Raw genomic sequence first — 21,177 nt, 5'->3', positions numbered from 1 at the left:
CTAGGTTGCCTCTGTGGGCTGCCCGGCCACCAGGCGCTCGCCAAGGGACACAAACCCCAGGCCTGGCTCCAGGGGTAGGTCCCGGTGATCCCTGTCCTGGGCAGGGCACACGAGTGTCTGTGTCATTTTTTCATGGGGTTTTTGGATCGAGTTAGTCCATCCATAAAAAACAGGAAGTGCTACTTAAAAACAAGCAAGAAAATTATTGCAACATCTGACAATTACATCAAAGAAAATGACAAAGTTAATCAGCAGGCAGCTTTCACAATGATCAACTTATAGCTCTTAATCTTAACATTCAGAACGAAAGAAAACTTTTGAGATCACTAACAGGAAAGGTCAAAAACAGACAAGTTACTACACAAAAAAAGTTTCCCATTGATTTACTATTTCAAAACAGACAAAATCTATAAACATGAATAGAAAGAGACGAGAATGATAACTGAAAGTGTTTGTGAAAGTAATTTTATATAAATTGTGCAGTGCTGACAATTTGACATGTATCATGCAAATATATTTTACGTGAGAACATCAAATTAGTTCAAAATGAAAAAAAGAGGACCCAGTCTTGTTTGGTGTTGGAGTTTAGGCACTGATAGACTGAATCCGATTGGTTGGTGTTGGGGTTTAGGCTCTGGTAGGCTGAATCAATTGGTTGGTGTTGGGGTTTAGGCTCTGGTACACTGAATCTGATTGGTTGAAGTTGGGATTTAGGCTCTGGTAGACTGAATCCGATTGGTTGGTGTTGGTCGTTTAGGCTCTGGTATACTGAATCCGATTGGTTGGGGTTGGGATTTAGGCTCTGGTAGACTGATTCCGATTGGTTGGGGTTGGGATTTAGGCTCTGGTAGACTGACTCTGATTGGTTGGTGTTGGGGTTTAGGCTCTGGTAGACTGAATCAGATTGGTTGGAGTTGGGATTTAGGCTCTGGTAGACTGACTCTGATTGGTTGGTGTTGGGGTTTAGGCTCTGATAGACTGAATCCGATAGGTTGGAGTTGGGATTTAGGCTCTGGTAGACTGATTCCGATTGGTTGGGGTTGGGATTTAGGCTCTGGTAGACTGAATCCGATTGGTTGGGGTTGGGATTTAGGCTCTGGTAGACTGACTCTGATTGGTTGGTGTTGGGGTTTAGGCTCTGGTAGACTGAATCAGATTGGTTGGAGTTGGGATTTAGGCTCTGGTAGACTGACTCTGATTGGTTGGTGTTGGGGTTTAGGCTCTGATAGACTGAATCCAATAGGTTGGAGTTGGGATTTAGGCTCTGGTAGACTGATTCCGATTGGTTGGGGTTGGGATTTAGGCTCTGGTAGACTAACTCTGATTGGTTGGTGTTGGGGTTTAGGCTCTGGTAGACTGAATCCGATTGGTTGGAGTTGGGATTTAGGCTCTGGTACACTGAATCCGATTGGTTGGAGTTGTGATTTAGGCTCTGGTAGACTGAATCCGATAGGTTGGAGTTGGGATTTAGGCTCTGGTAGACTGAATCCGATTGGTTGGAGTTGGGATTTAGGCTCTGGTACACTGAATCTGATTGGTTGGAGTTGGGATTTAGGCTCTGGTACACTGAATCCGATTGGTTGGAGTTGTGATTTAGGCTCTGGTAGACTGAATCTGATTGGTTGGCGTTGGGGTTTAGGCTCTGGAAGACTGAATCTGATTGGTTGGTGTTGGGGTTTAGGCTCTGGTAGACTGAATCCGATTGGTTGGGGTTGGGATTTAGGCTCTGGTAGACTGACTCTGATTGGTTGGTGTTGGGGTTTAGGCTCTGGTAGACTGAATCCGATTGGTTGGAGTTGGGATTTAGGCTCTGGTAGACTGAATCCGATTGGTTGGTGATGGGGTTTAGGCTCTGGTAGACTGAATCCGATTCGTTGGGGTTGGGATTTAGGCTCTGGTAGACTGAATCCGATTGGTTGGAGTTTGGATTTATGCTCTCGTAGACTGAATCCGATTGGTTGGAGTTGGCGTTTATATTCTGTTTGTCCAGACTCTTTGTCACCATTGAGCAGTTTCCCGGTGAATTAGCAAATCCATCCTACAGTATTGCATACAAAATTATTTTAAGAGAACCATTAATATAGAGTGCTATGCAACAGTAGAACTGTTCAAATTCAATTTAAATATATATAAAAGAATTGGAAAATAACTGTATCTAATATCGGGCTGCCATGAGGAGTGGTTTGGAAACACTGCCAAATTCTGCTTAGTATATAAATACAATTTGTATCTAATCTAATGTTAGTGTTTATGAACGTGCATGAAAATCCCAGTAGATCAGCAGTTTCTGAAATACTCAGACCAGCCCGCCTGGCACCAACAACCACGCCACGTTCAAAGTCCCTTAAATCCCCTTTCGATAGATATTTATCTCGGTCAGTGTGTTCTTTTAACTGTTTCTAAACCATGCTTTGAAGACCAGGTCAACAGGTCATTTTTCAGTTTAGTAAGGGCAACACGAGGCTTAAAGGACTCATCACTAACTGATATATAAAATACAGTAGAAACTCACCGCATAGTCTGGTTTATTCACATCTCTGGTCTGCCTCTTCCTTCTGCTCTCAAATAGACAAAATACAAAATAAAAAAAAAAGTTTAATTATTAAGGTAAACATGTATTTGGTCTTAACATTCTGTCCTAAGGGTCAGAATGACCTGTCTTCCCTAATCTCCTAAAATAAAGTGGCCTAATTAAGTTTTAAGCGCTAAGGCCCAGACCCATTTCACCCCTTACCCCTACCACTTAGCCCTTAGCTAGCCGTGTTGTGCCTTCAAGTCTAGGGTTAGGGTGCCCGATTTTTATTGAGATAGAGGGGTGGGGTGAAGTGTTAGGGCTACATGGCCCCACAAACTGAGGTTTTTCAGAGACTCATTCCAAACAAAGTGTTATGAGAAAAAAAAAAAAAAAGAAAAAACGACAAAGTAGCACGAGCGACCACAGAAACTCACAAACGTGAGTATTTCCTCCATTAGAAATGACTATAATAACCACTGTATTATCTTAGTTTAATATTGTTTCAATGTATTATGGCTATTTTCTACATAACAAGCATGCTCAGTGGCAAGCTAACTAACTTTACCACTCCACCTTAAAGAGGCCAGCTGCTCCGATGCCTGAAGTACCAGAATGTAACTACTGCACCATTTAAGGTGGAACAAGAAATTCCAAACAGAAGCTGGTGAAAATCTCACTTCAGCTTCATATCACTGAAGAATTGGTGGACAATAATAAATATGATGCCCTAAATGTAACTAAAGCCCAGCAGTGAGGAGCTGAACTTTACCCTCCTCTGCCATCACTGAAGACAGGCTGGGTCACCTACGGGTCACCTACGGGTCACCTAGCACCGCTAGCAGCTTGTTAGCTAAAATTTCTCTTCATTATAACACTTACCGTATCCAGAGAACTACAGTAAGAACAGCTGCAACCCCGCAAATTCCGAGTGCAGAAGTTGCATACAGAATCACAGAGTAGTCTGCGGGAAAACAACAATGCTCTAATAAACAGATCCAACCAGAAACTGCATAGTGTCATGGAATGTAATGTGCAACAAATGGGAGACTTGAATAATTCATTGTTAATCATATAATACAAAATCAAAAATCCATGTACCTCACCATTATCAACCATTAATTAAATTTTGGCATTGACTCGCAACTTGGACACACTCTGTAGGTTCATGACTCCTCAACATGGACATTTGCTTAACTGACAGGTCACATGACTCAGACGCAAGACTTAAAACTAGCAAAACATTTCATCCAGAGAAAGAAAACATGAATCTGAATTCGGGACATTGATCTTATGGTTACTGTAGTTTATTCACATTACGTGACCTCTGCAACACTGCTGTTGTGAAAATTCTTGTTTATTCTTCTTTTGATTGATTCTTGTTTTCAGTCAGTTTTTTTCTTTGTTAATAAGTGAAATTGCAGTAAATGAGAAGTTTTTACAATCATAGCCTATATATATATATATAGCAGTAATGAGTTTGCAGCTTGCAATGGTGTCAAGTTCACCATGGTTTTAAATTTACAAACAGGAAAAAAGGCAAATCTAGCAAAAGCTAGTTTAGTCAGATAATCTATCAAATTATTTATTACGTTACAAATTACATTCCTTTAAAAAATGACTCAGTTTTAAGGTATTATGCTATAAAAGCAAGCATGCTTACAAACTCCATAATGAACCACAGTAAATTGTTTTTCCGGCATTTATTTTAAGCACCAAATTGATTGTGGAATTGAATTCAGTCTCACATGAAGGAACTTGTGAACATGTGTGGCACGTAATGAAGACTATGAGCTACACTCACATCTGACTCTGAGGCTGTGAGCAGTAGAGCGGAGGTGTTGAGATCCTCCTACAGCACAGCTATAACTGCCTGCATCCTCACTGCTGACCGTCTGCAGGTGGAGCTGGTTGTTCTTGATGGTCTTTGTGGTTAAAGGACGTCCATTTTTGTACCAGATGAATGGGTCAGTCAGACTGCAGGTGGTCTTACATGTCAGATCTGCTGTTTCTCCCTCGGTCACTTCTTCAGGAGCTTCTACATGTAATTCTGAGGCAAGGAAAAACCACCTGATCAGGAGAGAAAAGAGGCAGCTGATCACTTTTAAAAAAACACAGGAGTTTCCCGGTTGTGATATTAAATGTTAGATCATTGAAAATATTTAATATCTAAGATTTATCAATATTTTACAGCAGTTTATCAATTTCTCTTTATGTAAAGCTGCATGAACAAATCTAAACACTCAGTAATCAGGTAGCAATCTCATTCTGGTCTGGCTAAACTGGGATGATCAGCTGTGTCTCATACATAAAGTTTATCTTACCTGTAACTCTGAGCTGAACTCCCGGATAACCGAAAGCCTTTTCATTTTCTTCATTGGCGTTGATTCTGAAGCAGAACTGATGTTCATCCTTCTTCACTACATCACTCAGTTTGAGGGAGAAGTGTTTCTGATCATCATTTAAATACTCGACTCTGCATGAATAAACTGGGTCTTTAATCAGATCAAAAATCATATATGGGTCTATAGTCCAGAAAGTCTCATTCACTGTGTGATTTTCTGGGGGAGTAAAAGTTCCGTTCATAAACACTGTGGATCCTTTTAAAGCACAGATTTCCTGTTGGTTGTACTTCACACTCCACTCTGTTCCAAAAGCTCCTGAAACATGATGCATGAAAGAGCTGATTACAGAGTCTAGAGCCCATAAGACAGTCAGAGTTACTGTAGCTTACAGCTTCACTTCTCTCCTCTCCAACTCCAGCAGCTACTCTACACCACTGAGCTGATTCTGAGAGAAACCACACAGAGCTCGGTAAGTGTTGCCGCAGAGTGAGGGAGGGAGGGAGCTTGGACTTGTCATGAACTAATTAAATGTTAAGTCACCTTATACTTTTAAGTCAGAGACTGATGTAAACAGCAATCTGCTGTTGTAGAAATGTTTATATTCATGTCTAATGACTCACCTGCACTCATGAGCAGAAAGATCAGAAGAGCCATTCTGACTGATGACATTAATGCCTGTAATGAGATATGAACAGAACTTTATTCTCAGCAGTACTTGAAAGATATTCCTGTAATCACGTCAAAGTTGTTAAGGGGGGCCTGGAGAAGGCGTTTCGCCTGGCATCCCAGTCTAGGTACTCAGTCTGCTGGGTGTCATAGTCATAACACAGCAAATTGCCATGGAGACAACCTCGAATGGGTCCTGGGCAGAGTGAACAAATCAGCAGATGTTTGGGGGAGAGGGGGAAGGGATAAAAGAGTGTCTCGCAGCAGTGTTCTTCTGGAGGAATTTGTTGTTCTTCTGCTTTCGGCTCCCTGTATCGGCACTGGCCTTGACCAAGGCTGGTTCCCCCGAACCCAGACTTCTCGTCTAGATGGTGTCAATTGCATTGAGAGACCATTTGATCAAATCCATTTTTCTTAGTTTAAAGAGCAGTGTGGATAGTGTCTCTCAAATAAAGACAGTAGACTAGACAAGACTGGAGATGCGAAGCAGGAGAGATAAGTGAGAGGAGAGGGAGAAAGTGTGACCGCCTTCGTTGAGAGCCAGAGAGAATGAGGAGTGGCAGAAGAACATTACAATTGGCGTACAATTGAAGTAAAGTTTTGTGGAGGAGGGAGAGTGAAATGGGGTTATTTTTCAGGGGTTGGCCTAGAACCATTAGTTCCAGTGAAGGGAAAAATTCCTATAGACACGCTCCAAAATCTTTTAGAAAGCTTCCCAGAAAAAAGGAAGCTGTTGTAGCTGCAAAGGGTGACCAACTCTATAATAATGCCTATGGATTTGGAATAGGATGTCAAAAAAGCCCCTGTAGAGGTAATTTGTTGGTGTCCCAATATTTTTGTCCATATATTGTAATATAATTAAATAAGGGAAAGATCAGTTTGTCCTTTATGACTCTTCAATACCATATACATTAGTTACATATTTAGACCACTTTCGTCTACGGAGGTAAAAAAAAAGTGAGCTGAGTCACATCCTTTAAAACAAATGGTCGAGCCTGAAGGCCTGACCCTAACCACAGAGTTGGGTAGAACAGAATACATACAATGGCTACAAAAAGTCACTAATCTTTAACGTTTTCAAGAAAATGACTGTAGTCTCATTACAGTTACATTATACGATTACATTCATGTTTTGATTCCTATGAATTGTGTTCATTTTTCATTTTTAAGAAGTAAAGGGGTCTTGCTGCCAGGAGAAGTTTCTGAAAAATCCCCCTACCCAACAACAGTTTACAGTCTTTTATTTTGATTGTCAAAGCTATGATCTGCAGCGTTTCCTAAAGATATCAGATGTTGACTGAGATTTTACATATCGCCTGAATTCTTTGCCCTATAATCAATATGAAAACTGTAAATTGTATTTCTTTGACCTTCACAGTTAGCAAATCTCAATGCATTTGAACACCTATAGAAACTTTTGGACCACACTTTAGGCAATGGTTCCACCATAATCATCATCAAAACATCAATTAAGGGAGCTCTTCTGGCTTTTCACAGTGAGGCAACACCTTACTAAGAGAAGACATGGAAAGCAGCCATGCGTCAAGTCAGCTCGCTGTCACTGGTTGTATGTGCTTTGATTAGAATCAGTAAAGGCTTCTTAATGGACTATGACGCTCCTGACGTTTGTAACAGAAAGAAACTGTTTTGTCTGTAACAATCTTTAATCTAAAACCAGTTACTAGTACGGACCACACATTTCTCTAAAAATTATAAATCATTTTTATGAATCTAATGGTAAATGATAAATGGTTCTAATCTAATGAAATGATCTTACCGTCCAGTGTTGAGGCTCATCAGCATCCAAATGACAAATGCTGAGAACACAGTCAGCACTGAAGCATTAATTATGCACAATAAAAATACCCAGACCATCCTTCCTGCTACAGGATGCATGTGACCTCCCTAGCTGCATCAAGAGAAACTTCGCTTGAAGCTATCCAACGGATGTGTAATATTAAAGTTTGTTCTGATGCAATTCATTGAGATGACGGTCTGTTCCAGCATGCAGGACTTTTGCCAATTCCACCATCAGTGCTGATCTCAGTACAGTGTTACCCAGCTGATACAGTAAATACGATCTGATGCATGTGAGATCTGGATGATGACTTTTTACTGATACTCTCAGTGAGGAATGACTAATCTTATACGGTAACCCTACACTGTGAAAAGAGTAAATAAGTAAATGAATAAATAAATGAATTTATTTTGTGACATTTATACCAATTCTGCAGTTTTTCAGTAAACCACAACCACACACATTGCGTTCAAAAGACAAGGCCTTATTGGAAAATCAGCAACTATAAGCAAATGTGTTTGTCAAGGTAAGAGAGCAAGACAAAGGAAGCCATTAGACTTATCATGATCTCAATTCTAAAAGTAGTGGCTGAAGACGAGGTCATTTCCTCGGTAGCTACACCACAGCAGCAGCAGCAACCGTCAAGCTTGTCTCTACAAAAACAGACCACAGCGACATGTAGACACAAATTTACGTTCATAATGACTGACATACTTATAGTACATACTAATATATGTACATAAAAGTTTATCAAATATTGATTGCTATTAATCCCTTCTGATACATTATGCCACTGGGGAACTGGTACCTCTACTGCTGCTGTAAAGACTGCAAGGTTTGACATCTTCATATAAGGCTGTCTGTGTGAAAGGGTAAGAGGGTAAGTGGCAGTAGATTCAGGATCATTGTCAATGGCACTGGGACATTTGTGAGACACTCATTTGAATGCAAAAATGAGAAATGGATTTCATGATCCATGCAAAGTTCAGAACCACAGGATCACAAGTGTGCAAACAGTGTAATGTCACTGAATAGTCCGAATGGCCAGTATTCCTTTTATAATAGTTTTAATGTGACAACAGCCGTAGCATATTGAGCTGAAGCATGTACACTAGATATCCAAAAGTATTCACTCACCCATCCAGTGTTTCAATCACTTCTATGCTCACAGGTGTATAAAGCCAAGCCTCTAGGCCTGCAGACTGCTTCTACAGACATTAGTGAAAGAATGGGTCGCTCTCAGGAGCTCAGTGAATTCCAGCGTGGTACCGTGATCAGACGCCACGGCAAGTCCATTCATGAAATTTCCTCACGGCTAAATATTCCACAGTCAACTGTCAGTGGGATTATAACAAAGTGGAAACGATTGGGAACGACAGCAACTCAGCCACGAAGTAATAGGCCACGTAAAATGACAGAGCGGTCAGCGGATGCTGAGGGGCATAGTGCGCAGAGGTCACCGACTTTCTGCAGAGTGAATCACTACAGACCTCCAAACTTCATGTGGCCTTCAGATCAGCTCAAGAACAGCGTAGAGAGCTTCATGGAATGGGTTTCCATGGCCGAGCAGCTGCATTCAAGCCTTACATCACCAAGTGCAGTGCAAAGCGTGGAATGCAGTGGTGTAAAGCGCCGCCACTGGACTCTAGAGCAGTGGAGACGTGTTCTCTGGAGTGACCAATCACGCTTCTCCATACTTGTCTGACTGCATTGTGCTGAGTGTAAAGTTTTGTGGAGGGGGATCATGGTGTGGGGGTGTTTTTCAGGAGTTGTGCTCGGCCCCTTAGTTCCAGTGAAAGGAACTTTTAAAGCTTCAGCACCAAGAGATTTTTGACAATTTCAGACTCCCAACTTTGTGGGAACAGTTTGGGGACGGGCCCTTCCTGCTCCAACATGACTGCACACCAGTGCACAAAGCAGGTCCATAAAGACATGGATGAGAGAGTTTGGTGTGGAAGAACTTGACTGGCCTGCACAGAGTCCTGACCTCAACCCCATAGAACACCTTTGGGATGAATTAGAGAGGAGACTGTGAGCCAGACCTTCTTGTCCAACATCAGTGTCTGACCTCACAAATGTATTCCTGGAAGAATGTTCAAAAATTCCCATGAACACACTCCTAACCCTTGTGGAAAGCTTTGCCAGAAGAGTTGAAGCTGTTATAGCTGCAAAAGGTGGGCAGACATCATATTAAACCCTATGGATTAAGAATAGCATGTCACTCATGTTCATATGCATGTGAAGCCAGACAAATACTTTTAGAATTAGTGTATATCAGCTTGTTATTGACGCAATGCTCCAATCATTTGTGACTCCACATGTAGATCCAGTAACCAAGTAACTACCCAATTCTAAGTGCTCTGTAGTATTGACTACTGCTTCAAAGTAACTTTTTACATTACATCTCACCATAGTTTGAGCTACAGAGATATTGTTTTAAAAGAAATATGAGTTCTTTTAGGCTTTTAGAGGATATTAGATATGTCCATTTCTTTCCTCTCCGCTGACACAGGTTGGGGATTGAAAGGACTCAAAAGATGCAGATGCCTTCAATCCTGTGAAGAACACCTTTCCATGTGCACACAAAATTGGATCTGGGTGGTGCATCTCTGCAAAACTGGCAAAGTGTTCCATGCTTTCTTGCCATCACATTTCATTGTCACAGAGTCTCCAGGCTTGATCTCAGGCACTGGGCTACTGCAATGGTGAGCACCTTTCCTCTGTTATCTGTTGATTTGACAGGGGTGAATTTGGCCACTTTGGGATTTGCGTCTCCTCTAGGATAGGAATATGGGTCCTCAGCTGGCATTCAAGTATTAACTGCTAGACTTCAGCCTGTGGTTTAGATTAGAGTAGTTCTGGAAGATAGAAGAGATCAAGAAAAGGAGCCTTTGGATCTCACAGTTTTGTCATTTGATGAGGGGTTTGGGGGTACTGGGCTGGTGGTAACATGCCAGAAAATCATGAGCTTCATAATTTTGAAATTGCTTTCCTGAAAATTATGGACCAATATCAGTCAGGGCAATCACTCCTTGCAAACATGTTGCTGAGATGGGACCACACTGCATTACCCAACATTTTTGGTAAATGGACAAGGTCAATATACCTGGAAGAACAGTCAACCACTATAAATGAATTACTTTTGTTGACCTCAGATATTGGCAGTGACTGTCCTCTATTTGATAAGGGGTCATCATGAATGTCTTTGCCAGTGACTGGCCACAAAACTCTACTTGGCACATTTACAACACTTGGCAATCCCCATGTGACCTTCATGAACTCACTAAATGACTTCTGCCTTCAGGTTTCTGGGAATGACTAGTCAGTTCCTTTTTGCTAACAGGTCATAAGAAGTTGAAAGTGACTTCTGTAGCACATTTGTGTTTAGGCTTTCAGGCACCTGTGATACATGAGCCAGCCATCATGTACATACTATTTTACAGTGCATAACTCCAGGTCATTCTTTGTGTGCTCCCTTGACTTCATCAAGACAACAGCCCAAGATGTGCCAAGGTACGTGTGTGTCATTTTCATCAGCCACTTCAGCTGTCAGGTCCAAAGCTGTGTAATGCAGTGGAAGGTTCCCTTGGAAGTGTGTCAACAAATGAGCTACTTACCTGCAACATACTTGGCCTTTGCACTGAATCTCTCCAAGTGTACTACTAGCCATTGACATGTGGCATTGTACCAGTGTTCTTGAAGATGATGACTGGAACCAATGGCTTGTGGTCAGTTTGGATTGTAAAACTATCCAAGCAACTATTTTGAAACATTTACACATGTCCAGACCACTGCCAAGCACTCATTCAGTTTGTGCATATCTTGCCTTTGTACCCATCAAGTGCTTCAGAGATCATTTCCTTGAAATTTCCAAAGGCCTGCTCTTGTGCTGGACCCCACATAATGTATCTGCCATTGGTAGGTGAAGTGGGTGCATCACATCTGCCATACTGGTGTAGAAATGTACTGCTCTGTAATGTGTTTAGTGTTATAAGTCATACTCTGTATTGTGTGTGCCTGTACTGTAACTGTATTTAGAACATTCTTCTGTCTGTTCTTGTTTATCCCTACATGGTCTTGTCTGTCACACTGGTCACTTGTCATGTATAGGCTGAGCCTCTTCTTGGCTATAAAGCTGGATCAGCCCAGTGTCTTACGGGTTAGGGTTAGGGTTCTGTGGTGCCAGGATGTTTCTAATAGTGTCCACCTCTCTCTTGTCTGGTCTGATGCCCTGTTCATCAGTGATGTGATCTAAGAATTGTGTCTCACCTCCTCGTGTCTCACCTTATACAGTTATGTTGTCCTGTATGCAAGCTGCTGTGCCATCAAGGTCTTTACAGGAAGTTATTAATTTCTCACCAGGAAATCTCAGGTGCATGCCATGAAGTCATGCCAAGAAGGGAAGATGAGAAGCAACAAAATTACATTTTTGCACACAATATTTATGTAGCCACATTCACAGCATGCATTCAGCAATATATTTAATTTGTTACCTAATAAACACAGCAGTTCTGAAAATCTTGTGCAGTTCCTATGAGAGCTTTAGAATGTCTGTGACATGATCATAGTGAATGAATAGACTGTCTCTACTTTACTTTACTCTACTTTAGGACGCATGACAGAGACACCCTCTATGGAGATTGGTGCCCTCTGTGTTTTGCATTCTTCCATACATTTTTCAAAGAAACTAGTTAATATATCCAGTTTGAACAGAAAAAAATAACAATTCTAGGGCTGTATTATACTTCATAAACATGTTTGTGCAGGATAAACTGTGCAAACAGACAGTCTGACCTGACCTTTCTAACTCGGCTTGACTACTCATTTTAATTTGAAGCACTTTAGCAAATGCACTTTCAGATGGGAGCCAGAACAGCAGCATTTAGTGGCTTTTAAGCCCATGGCTGCACTCATAGGTGGAGTTTGAAGTTGATAGGTAAGTGAACTGCTTCTATACTGACCAAAGAAAATGTAAAAAAATTTTTTGTGATGTGATGGTTTTACGCAAAGAGCACAAAAGCATTACAGATGATTTTGACCATTTGGGCTAGTTAACTAGAAATAAAGCATTTTTATCCAGTTGTGGAACTTTATACTCAAATTGACATGCACTTCTACCAGATTGGAGTATCTGTACGAACTGAACTGGAGAGAGAGAGAGAGAGAGAGAGAGAGAGAGAGAGAGAGAGAGAGAGAGATCTTTAAAGGGAAATTCCATAGATCCTACAATGCCTGTCCAGTGTTAATGATGGTGAGATGATGCCTTTGACGTCTTGTATTCCGACTGTGTGTTTATCTAGAACTACCACTCTGAATGATGATTTAAATCTGTAGAACGTTTTACGCAAATCGAATTTCCCTTCTTACGTGTCTGTGAAATGAAGAAGTGCTGTAAGCGCTCGTGATAAGCTCTTACTGTAGTTTCAGTTGTAAGGACAGCTTGTCAAGTGTAAACTGACCTGTGTGAGAGTTTAATTTAAGTTTAAACATGACCATCATCTCGGTCATCATCCTAACTGTCTTCACATCTGGTGAGTTTTATTTTTCCAGTTGGTGTTAATTTTGTTTGAGATTACAAACTTACTACAAACTCAGTAACATGCAACAGTGGTTTAGTTCAGTGCCAAAGACGTAACTGAACATTTTCTCCTCTTGAGTCAAGCACTGCTGTTATCATCAGAGTAAGATGTTGGTGTGTAGCTTTTGTAGTCACTAATATTCTCAGGCTTTTAAAACAGCCTTTAAAAAGCATTTGCAAAGATTTTACAGGGGTTTTCAGGGAGCATCTCCACTTTTCATCTCGTGTCTCTTTGCCAGCTGAGTAACATCTAAGACCTCAGGCATTCATTCGTCTCTAATACGTGTCTTCTTTTACAGCTGGAATCAGTGCTGGAACTACTGTAACTGGATACAGAGGACAGTCAGTTCAGATTAGATGCCCCTATGATTCTGGATATGAGACCTACATAAAGTATCTCTGCAGAGGAGAATGTTCTGTATGGGGAACTAAAGACATCCCTGTTGAGTCTGGATCTGCTGAAGATCAGAGATTCTCTCTGGATGACGACACAGCAGCCAGAGTCTTCACCATCACCATCACTGACCTGAGACCAGAGGATGGAGGAACTTACTGGTGTGGGATACAGAGGTCTTATCTAATCCCTGATATTTACACAGAGATTCTATTACTTGTTGAAACTGGTGAGTCAAGACTGATTTCAGCACTTCTCCGCTCTAAAAGCAGAAATGCTAATAGAATGAATGACACGGTGTTTAAGTTTGTTTCATTGTGCCTTCAGTGGGAAGAAAATAAACTCATTTTACATTGAATCATTTCCATTTTCCTCGGTTCTCCTCAAACTCTGCTGTTGTCTCTTACATATTCTCCTCCATCAGGAGTGGAGACACAAACCACACATCTGCCTCCGCTCTCAACTACAGGTATGTGTTCTTTCTCAGTCTGTGACTGCATACAATAGATTAAGGATTTCAGTTGTGCTTCATTGACGGATATAATTTAGTCAAGTTACTGATGTCACAGAATTTATAAAACGTCAGAACAGAAGTTCCTCTTAACCTAAAGCAAGGTGTGGCGAAAATTGAGTGAGTATTCAGACACTTGTTTTTGTTTTGTAATGTACTTCGACTTTAAATTCAAATTAAAATCAAAATACATTTTAACTTGATTTCATACATAAATTGCGTCTCTTGACTTTGTACTTAATGTCAATTAGAATAAGTAAAGACTCGACCTCTCTGATATTAATCAGTTCTTAAATAACAGTGCTAAAATTTAGCCAAACGAGGTGAAGAAATTTAGGATCTCTCAATAATGTATTCACTCTTGGATGAACCCACTGAGAAAACAGAAACTGCTCACATGTAAAAGAGCATGGGAAATAAAGAAGTGGAAAAGGACACGAATGATCTTGTCCAGCTATTTCACAATAATGCTGTGCCAGCACCCCGTCTGAAGGCCAAACCACTGAAATTGTGCACAATATTATTTCATTATATAGTTTAGACTTACAGTTTAAGGAACAAGAAAAAGTAATGCTCTAAACAACATCAACTTGCCCGTGATATTTAATCCAGTGTTACTCTAGTCCTGCAACTGCACCTACAGTACTGTGAAAAAGTATTTGCCCCTCACCCAACCTCACTTTTTGCCAATGTCACATTTAAGTGTTTCAGATCACTCAACCAATTTTATAATATACAGACAGCATGCTTAAAAACAAAGGCATTTTTAAAATTGACTTTCCAGAGAAAAAAAGCATGAAAGCATCACTGTGGAACAGTTTTGGCCCACTTTTTTTGCAGAATTGTTCTAATTCAGCTACATTAGAGTTTTTAAGCATGCGCTACCAGTTTAAAGGTCTTGCCAGAGCATCTCAACACAGGACCCTGATCTGGCTTCTCCAAAACCTCAATATTGATTGTTTTGGGCCATTGAGAGGTGGACTTGCTTGTGCACTTCAGAACAATATCCTGCTGCATTACCCAACTATGCTTTAACTTCAAGGTGAAAAAACTGATGGGCAAATATTCTCCTTGAGGATTTTCTGATGGAGAGCAGAATTCATGGTTTCATTATTATGACAAATCATCCAGGGCCTGCAGAAGACTGTCACACTACCCAGCAGTCAATGGGATTTGCTTAACTAGTTGATTTAGCAGCTAAGGAGAGTTTCTTTCAGAAGAAATAAATCATTTAAAAACAGAATTGTTTACTGGGGTATTTTTGTCTAATATTTAACAGTTCAAGTGTGACAAATGAAAAAAATAAATAAATGCAGGGGCAGATGCTTTTAATGGTTTGTTCAATATTTCCTGGATTGGGGTCTTGCTGTGGTGAAAGGGCTTGTGTGGTCTAGGGATCTTTCAGTTATCTGGAGAAATATACGCTGGATATTGGGTCTGAACTGGGTCTGAACAGGCCTGGAGTGAATACCCAGATTGAGTTAATCTAAAAAAAAAAAAAATCCTCCATGACAAAAAAGACACAGAAAACAGTGTACCCTGCTTGGGAGAGCCCACAACCCTGCCTGAAGCCAGGCCTCAGGGTTGTGGTTCTTCAGCAAGCGAGGGCCAGGCAGCCCACGTAACCCGGCAGACCTAAGCTCAAAAAAGCGAATGTGTAGGGGCCATGTGGGCCCGCCACCCACACAAGGTCCAGCATGGGGGACTGGTGCAGTGTCATGTAGGCAATGGGAGATGGCAGTGAGGCCTTTGGTGATATAGACCCCTGTGGCAGAAACTGGCTTTTGGTACAAGGAATGTAACCTCTCGTGGGGGGGTTGGGTGGGCTTGTGCAGGTACCAACTAGATCTAGTTGGGGTCACCTCCCCCTCCTCCTCACCTACTCAGGAGTAGCACAGGGTGAGAATGTTGGGCAGTTGTGGGGATACTCACAAGTCCCCAGCAGGCTGCTGTCTTGTTGGAATGTGTCCCAGTGGACAAGAGGGTCACCTCAATGTGAATTATAATTGCAGAGGAAAGCTCTGACGGTTGTGTGCTTATGCACCAAACAGGTCAGAGTATTTGGCCTCTTGAATTGAGTGGGCTGGCTTCTGGAAAGGGCCTTGCCTACAGACTTCATAGTCTTGCTGTGAGACTTAAGCAATGCTCATGTCAATGACTGGGAAACCTAGCGAGATGTGATTGGGAAGAATGGCCTGCCCAATTTAAACTCAAATGGTGAGTTGTTGGACTTCTGTGCTAGACATGGATGGTCCATAATGAACACAAAGTTCAAACACAAGAATGTTCATAAGTGTACATGGTACCAGAGCTCCTTGGGTCAGAGGTCAATGATCATCATTCTTGTTGTTGGGATCATGTTCTGGGCACTTGGGTGAAGAAAGGTGCTGAGCTGTCAAATCACCATCTAGTGGTGAGTTGGGTCAGATGTTTGGTGAGGCCATGGAAAAAAGACTTTTGGTTGGCTGCAAGTAAGGTTTGGGACAACTGTCTGGTAACTTGGGAGTGGTCAGGTGGTTTTGCATAAGCTGTATTTGGCAGGGGTGGAGAAACTATCGTTGGTCAGTGAAAGGAGCACTTTAAGTAACTTCTTAATCTGAGATATATGCTTCTCTCACGGAAGTCAAGGCCAGAGGCTTCTGGTGTGTCAAGCTCCATTTCCCTGGTAGGGAAGGGACCTGCCCCAGGTGGAGGAGTTTAAGTATCTTGGGGGCCATTTTCATGAGCGATGGGAGGAGGGATTGTGAGATCGTCCACAGGATGGGAAAGGCAGCAGCAGTAATACTGGACTGTAGTCGTGAAGAGAGAGAAAGGCAAAGCTCTGTTTACCAGTTAGGCTACATCCCAACCCCCATCTATGATCATGAGCTGAGGGTAATGACCGAAAGAACGAGTTCAAAAGCAGCAGAAATGAGCCGTCTTTGCAGGGTGGTGGGATTCACTGTACGTGATAGGCTGAGGAGCTTGGTCGTCTAAGAAGAGCTTGGAGTAGATAGTAAGTTGCTGATTTCACTATTTATTTACTTATTTATTTAATTTCCAGAACCGTTTCAGTATGTGTCATTATTCATTTAACAGTGGGACAAATAGAATATTCAAGTGAATTCTCTTATCTAGCAGAAAAGCATTGCAGGTTTATTTATATACAGTGAGAGGAAATATTAAAACACTTTTTGTTGTTTATTATACTTCAAGAACATTCATCCACTTCAAATTTAAACATGTCTTGACTTTGTACTACAAAGATCGGTTTAAAAAACAAATGACTCGTCTATCCAATACAGCTACTCTGCTGGCTAGAATGAGTTTTTTGTAATTGCAAGTCTAACTGAGAGACCTTTTAACCTTGGAGAATTGAAGGTTTACCAAGAGGAATAAACCAAAACTGACAATAATGCTGTAAAATAAAGTTCTCAAAGCTGTAACTGCCAACAACTATGGAACAAAGTATTCATGTTATTAATTTATGGTCAAAACTTTAAAATCTGTTGACGTTCGTTTCTGCTAAAAAAAAAAAGAAAGCATAGACATAAGTTGAGAAATTATATATGTAAAGCTGAACTAGATATATGCACTGGAAGTATAATAAATAAATAAATAAATAAACACACACACACACACACACACACACACACACACACACACACACACACTTTCTAAGTCGCTTTTCCCCTAAGGGTCGTGGGGGGATGCTGGAGGCTATCCCAGCTGTCATCAGGCAGAAGGCAGGATACACCCCAGACAGGTCGCGAGCCTATCACAGGGCAGGTGGGCAGGCTGACTCAATCACTCACACACTCACACCTAGGGGCAATGTAACATGTCCAATTGGCCTGACTGCATGTCTGGACTGTGGGAGGAAACCGGAGAACCTGGAGGAAACCCACGCAGACACTGGGTGAACATGCAAACTCCACACAAAGAGGACCCTGGTCACCTGGCCGTGGAATCAAACCCAGGCCCTCCTTGGTGTAAGGCGACAGCGCTACCCACTGCACTGCCCCCTCACCCCCAAAAATAAAATAAAATAAAATCTGTGATATTAATACAGTTCTTGAACAATGGTAGAATTTAGCCAAAACAATTGATTAAATTTAGGATAAACAATGCTTTTCTCAATTATGTATGCACTCTTGCATGAACCCTCTGAAACAAAGGAAGGCCAAAGTAAATTAGAAATTGCTCAAGTGCAAAGGGCATGGGAAAAAAGAAAGTGGAAAAAAAGAAGTGGAAAGGGAGACAGATGACCCTCAAGTCCAGTTATTTCACAATAATGCTGTGCCAGCAACCCGTTGAAGACCAGAAGTCTGAAGGTCAAATTTTACACTTACTTTTTAAGGAACTTCAAGTAACGCTCTGAACATCATCAGCTTGTTAGTGATTTTCCGTTTAATGTTATTCTGTTTATTTTGTATAATTTCATACCATTTGATACTTCAGTAGATTTTAAGGTAACACAAGGTGACTTCATCAAAATGAAGACTGAGGTCCCTCTCAAGAAAGCTTGTAGCGTTCTGCAGAGATAACATGGTTGTCAAGTAAGTCTTATGGCCAAATCACATCTGATCTGAGGTCAGCGGAGAACCAGCCTCTCTGGTTTGGTAGTTTCCTGATGGTTTCTACTTTGAATCACAAAAATAATCCTAGAAATGCCACGAGAGAGGATTGGACCTCAGTGAAGTCAGGCTAGTTTCAACCAGGATCACAACATCACCTAAATAAATATACAGAGAGATTAAGAGCCATGTCACAGGATGGCAGGGAGGTGGACCCAAGTGTAGAAAGGAAAGTCTGTGAGAAAGGGTCTTCAAAGAACTAAATGGAGTGTGAATTGAGGGATTGTGCACGTTGGCACTGAGATGGCTCAGAGCTGATGTACTGATTGGTGGTCTAAGGAGTTGCCGCTGTGGAAGCACAGGCAAATGTGGGAATACACACTGAAAGCAGCGCTCAAACAAAGGCTGAGATAGAAAAAGTGAAATAAAAGATAATCAAAAAATGATTCACTTTTGGTATTGTTTGGAATCAAGCCTTCTTTTTGGCTTTTAAGTATTTTGGGGGAATTTCTCTCTCTGGTCTTATCCAGGGATCTTTTCTTTCTTTGTTGTTGTTTTCTTTACTTTTCATCTAAATTCCCACACATGCTAAATACCGTACCGGTCACCCCGGTGTGACAAAGGGCTGCTAGGGCTTGCCACAGTCATAAATAGAGGAGTCCATAGGTGTGCCAGGCTGAGCCTAATCAGCCTGAGGGCTTCTGGGAATTGGTGTTCCCTGAACTTGTGGCACCTCGCCGCCATCGCCCCCTTCTGGCAGCTGGCAACACAGGCTGGGCCCTGACAAGCTTTTGTTTTCACATGAATATTGTATTCACTGTATTTTTATAATCAATATAAAAAAATATAAATAATAAATAATATTAAAAATAATTTATTAAACATATACTTACATAATTAGTTTTTTTTTATTTAGGCTAGAAAGTATAAATTCATTAAAGTTCTGTTTTTTTTTTTTCTCCATTTCTCAGAAACATCTGATGACAGTAACATCTCCCATTCTACTCCAACACTTTCTATTAGTACCTCAGTGGATTCGGAGACCACACAACTGCCTCCTCCTCCAGGTACAAGAAAGTATAATATAAACAATATTTGTGTCTTTGTCTAATCTGAATTACACTGAATTTACATTTTGCTCCTGAAGAAAATCAACATGAGATATAAACAATGCAGGGCATGTAATTAATGTAGGCCTCCTCGAGAACTATTACATTCCACATATCTATGACATACTAAAGCATTGCTTAATTTTACTTGTGCAAGGTATTCAACGTTGACTAACTTCAAAAAAAGAGGGTTATTGCTTCCTGTAAAATGGTGTTTCAGCACTGGAGCAGAAGAGCTAATTCTAGTTCTTTCTTTTTTTTTTGTTTGTTTTCCTATTTTATTCAACTATTATCACTGTATATCCAAAATGTTTTGTACAAAAAGTGGTGAAAAATTTTATTTTTCAAATATTTTATATACTTGGTGTCTTCTTTGCTTTTAGTGTCTCTCGGAGACAATTAATGTTTAATTGAATTGAATCATTGATTCCAGGTTTCATCACTCTGTATGTGTGTGTTTCACTGCTGGTCTCTGGAAGCGCTCTCAGTCTTCTAGTGCTGTTCTACACACAATGGAAGACTTTCAATACATCACCAGGTCACATATATACATTTATACACACACGGCAAGATTATTAAACATAACCAATAAAAACAAACAAAAAATATGGTGCTTTTCTTTTCAGATGCTTCTAGCTCAATAATACCACAGAGGAATTCCAGGAGACTAGAGGTAGTGAATGACACATGACTGTTATGTTGAAGATACTGTCATCACTGCTTTGGAATTTATATTGTGTTTCTTTCTATAGGATAGAGCCAACAATGAAAACCATCCAGCTGAAAATGACTACTCCATAATAATCAATCCGGTCTACCAGAGTGGGAACCCCAACACCAGCCAGTCTGACTCAGTCTTTCAGAGTGTTAACACCAGTATCCAACAATCTGATGCACTGTTTAAGAGTGTAACACCCAGCGCCAATCAATCAGATCCAGTCTATCAGAGTGTAAACCCAAGCGCAAAAAAGTCTAAATTAGCCAAGCTGAGTGTACATCCCAACACCAGCCAATTAGACTTGGTCTATCAGAATCTCAATCGAGATACTGACCAGACAGATTCAGTCTACCAGATCATGAACCCCAAAACCAACCAATCAGATTCAGTCCGGCAAAGACTAGATCGCAAGACCAGTCAGTCTGATTCAGTCTACCAGAGCATGAATCCCAACACCAGCCAATCAGATTCAGTCTACCAGTGCAAAAATCCCAAAACTACTCAATCAGATTCCGTGTATGAAAGTATGAATTCCAAAATCAGCAAGTCAGATTCTGTCTACCAAAGCATGAATCCCAACAGCAGTCAATCAGACTCAGTCTACCAGAGCTTAAACCTCAACATCAAACAATCAGACTCAGTCTACCAGAGCTTTGCCCTAACACCAACCAATCAGATTCAGTCTACCAGCATCTAAATCCCAACACTAAACAAACATATTCAGTCTACCAGAGTCTGAACTCAAACAGCAATCAATCAGATTCAGTCTACCAGAGCCTAAACCTCAATATCAAACAATCAGATTCAGTCTACCAGCATCTAAATCCCTACCACTAATGAATTTCTTACTACCAAAATTCTCAGTTGTCACTTATTCCACCTTGTTGCATAAATTGCTGATTTTCTTTGAAATGTACACACAGAACATCATTGTAATGACTTGTTTAAGTTTTTCTATGACTATGAATAAACATCATCACGCTCATGCAA

The 21,177-nt window shown here is 40.9% G+C and overlaps 2 protein-coding genes across 4 annotated transcripts; one reads left to right on the top strand and one right to left on the bottom strand.

Moving 5' to 3' along the window:
- Positions 1-5,511, bottom strand: LOC119264689. Its single transcript, XM_037543317.1, has 7 exons — positions 5,478-5,511; positions 4,837-5,208; positions 4,317-4,562; positions 3,395-3,476; positions 2,513-2,555; positions 1,694-2,038; positions 1-96 (listed from the first exon to the last, which is right to left on the bottom strand). The coding sequence occupies exons 1-7, from the start codon at positions 5,509-5,511 to the stop codon at positions 1-3; spliced, it is 1,218 nt and encodes a 405-aa protein (XP_037399214.1).
- Positions 5,512-10,809: 5,298 nt separating this feature from the next.
- Positions 10,810-21,177, top strand: LOC108414048 (CMRF35-like molecule 3). Of its 3 annotated transcripts, none has more exons than XM_017686818.2 (7): positions 10,810-10,834; positions 13,199-13,522; positions 13,718-13,762; positions 19,332-19,427; positions 19,903-20,007; positions 20,096-20,142; positions 20,222-21,177. In XM_017686818.2, the coding sequence occupies exons 1-7, from the start codon at positions 10,825-10,827 to the stop codon at positions 20,882-20,884; spliced, it is 1,290 nt and encodes a 429-aa protein (XP_017542307.1). In that variant the 5' UTR covers positions 10,810-10,824; the 3' UTR covers positions 20,885-21,177. The 3 variants fall into 3 exon arrangements, with proteins under 3 accessions (XP_017542307.1, XP_017542306.1, XP_037399363.1); XM_017686817.2 differs by lacking the exon at positions 10,810-10,834 and adding an exon at positions 12,744-12,852; XM_037543466.1 differs by lacking the exons at positions 10,810-10,834; positions 19,903-20,007; positions 20,096-20,142 and adding an exon at positions 12,744-12,852 and having other exon boundaries at positions 20,222-20,355.

The sequence above is a fragment of the Pygocentrus nattereri genome, chromosome 12 (genome assembly GCF_015220715.1).
Source record: "Pygocentrus nattereri isolate fPygNat1 chromosome 12, fPygNat1.pri, whole genome shotgun sequence".
In the NCBI taxonomy this organism is placed as follows: domain Eukaryota; kingdom Metazoa; phylum Chordata; class Actinopteri; order Characiformes; family Serrasalmidae; genus Pygocentrus; species Pygocentrus nattereri.
This window is presented reverse-complemented; position numbering and strand designations above follow the sequence as displayed.

Coding starts and splice junctions, on each gene's coding strand:
- LOC108414048 (XM_017686817.2), top strand. CDS start 12,810: ATGACCATCATCTCGGTCATCATCCTAACTGTCTTCACATCTG. Junction 13,763..19,331: donor GCCTCCGCTCTCAACTACAG/GTATGTGTTCTT, acceptor TCCATTTCTCAG/AAACATCTGATGACAGTAAC. Junction 20,143..20,221: donor GGAATTCCAGGAGACTAGAG/GTAGTGAATGAC, acceptor TTCTTTCTATAG/GATAGAGCCAACAATGAAAA.
- LOC119264689 (XM_037543317.1), bottom strand. CDS start 5,511: ATGGCTCTTCTGATCTTTCTGCTCATGAGTGCAG. Junction 4,563..4,836: donor AGTTCAGCTCAGAGTTACAG/GTAAGATAAACT, acceptor TCCTTGCCTCAG/AATTACATGTAGAAGCTCCT. Junction 2,556..3,394: donor ACTGTAGTTCTCTGGATACG/GTAAGTGTTATA, acceptor ATTTGAGAGCAG/AAGGAAGAGGCAGACCAGAG.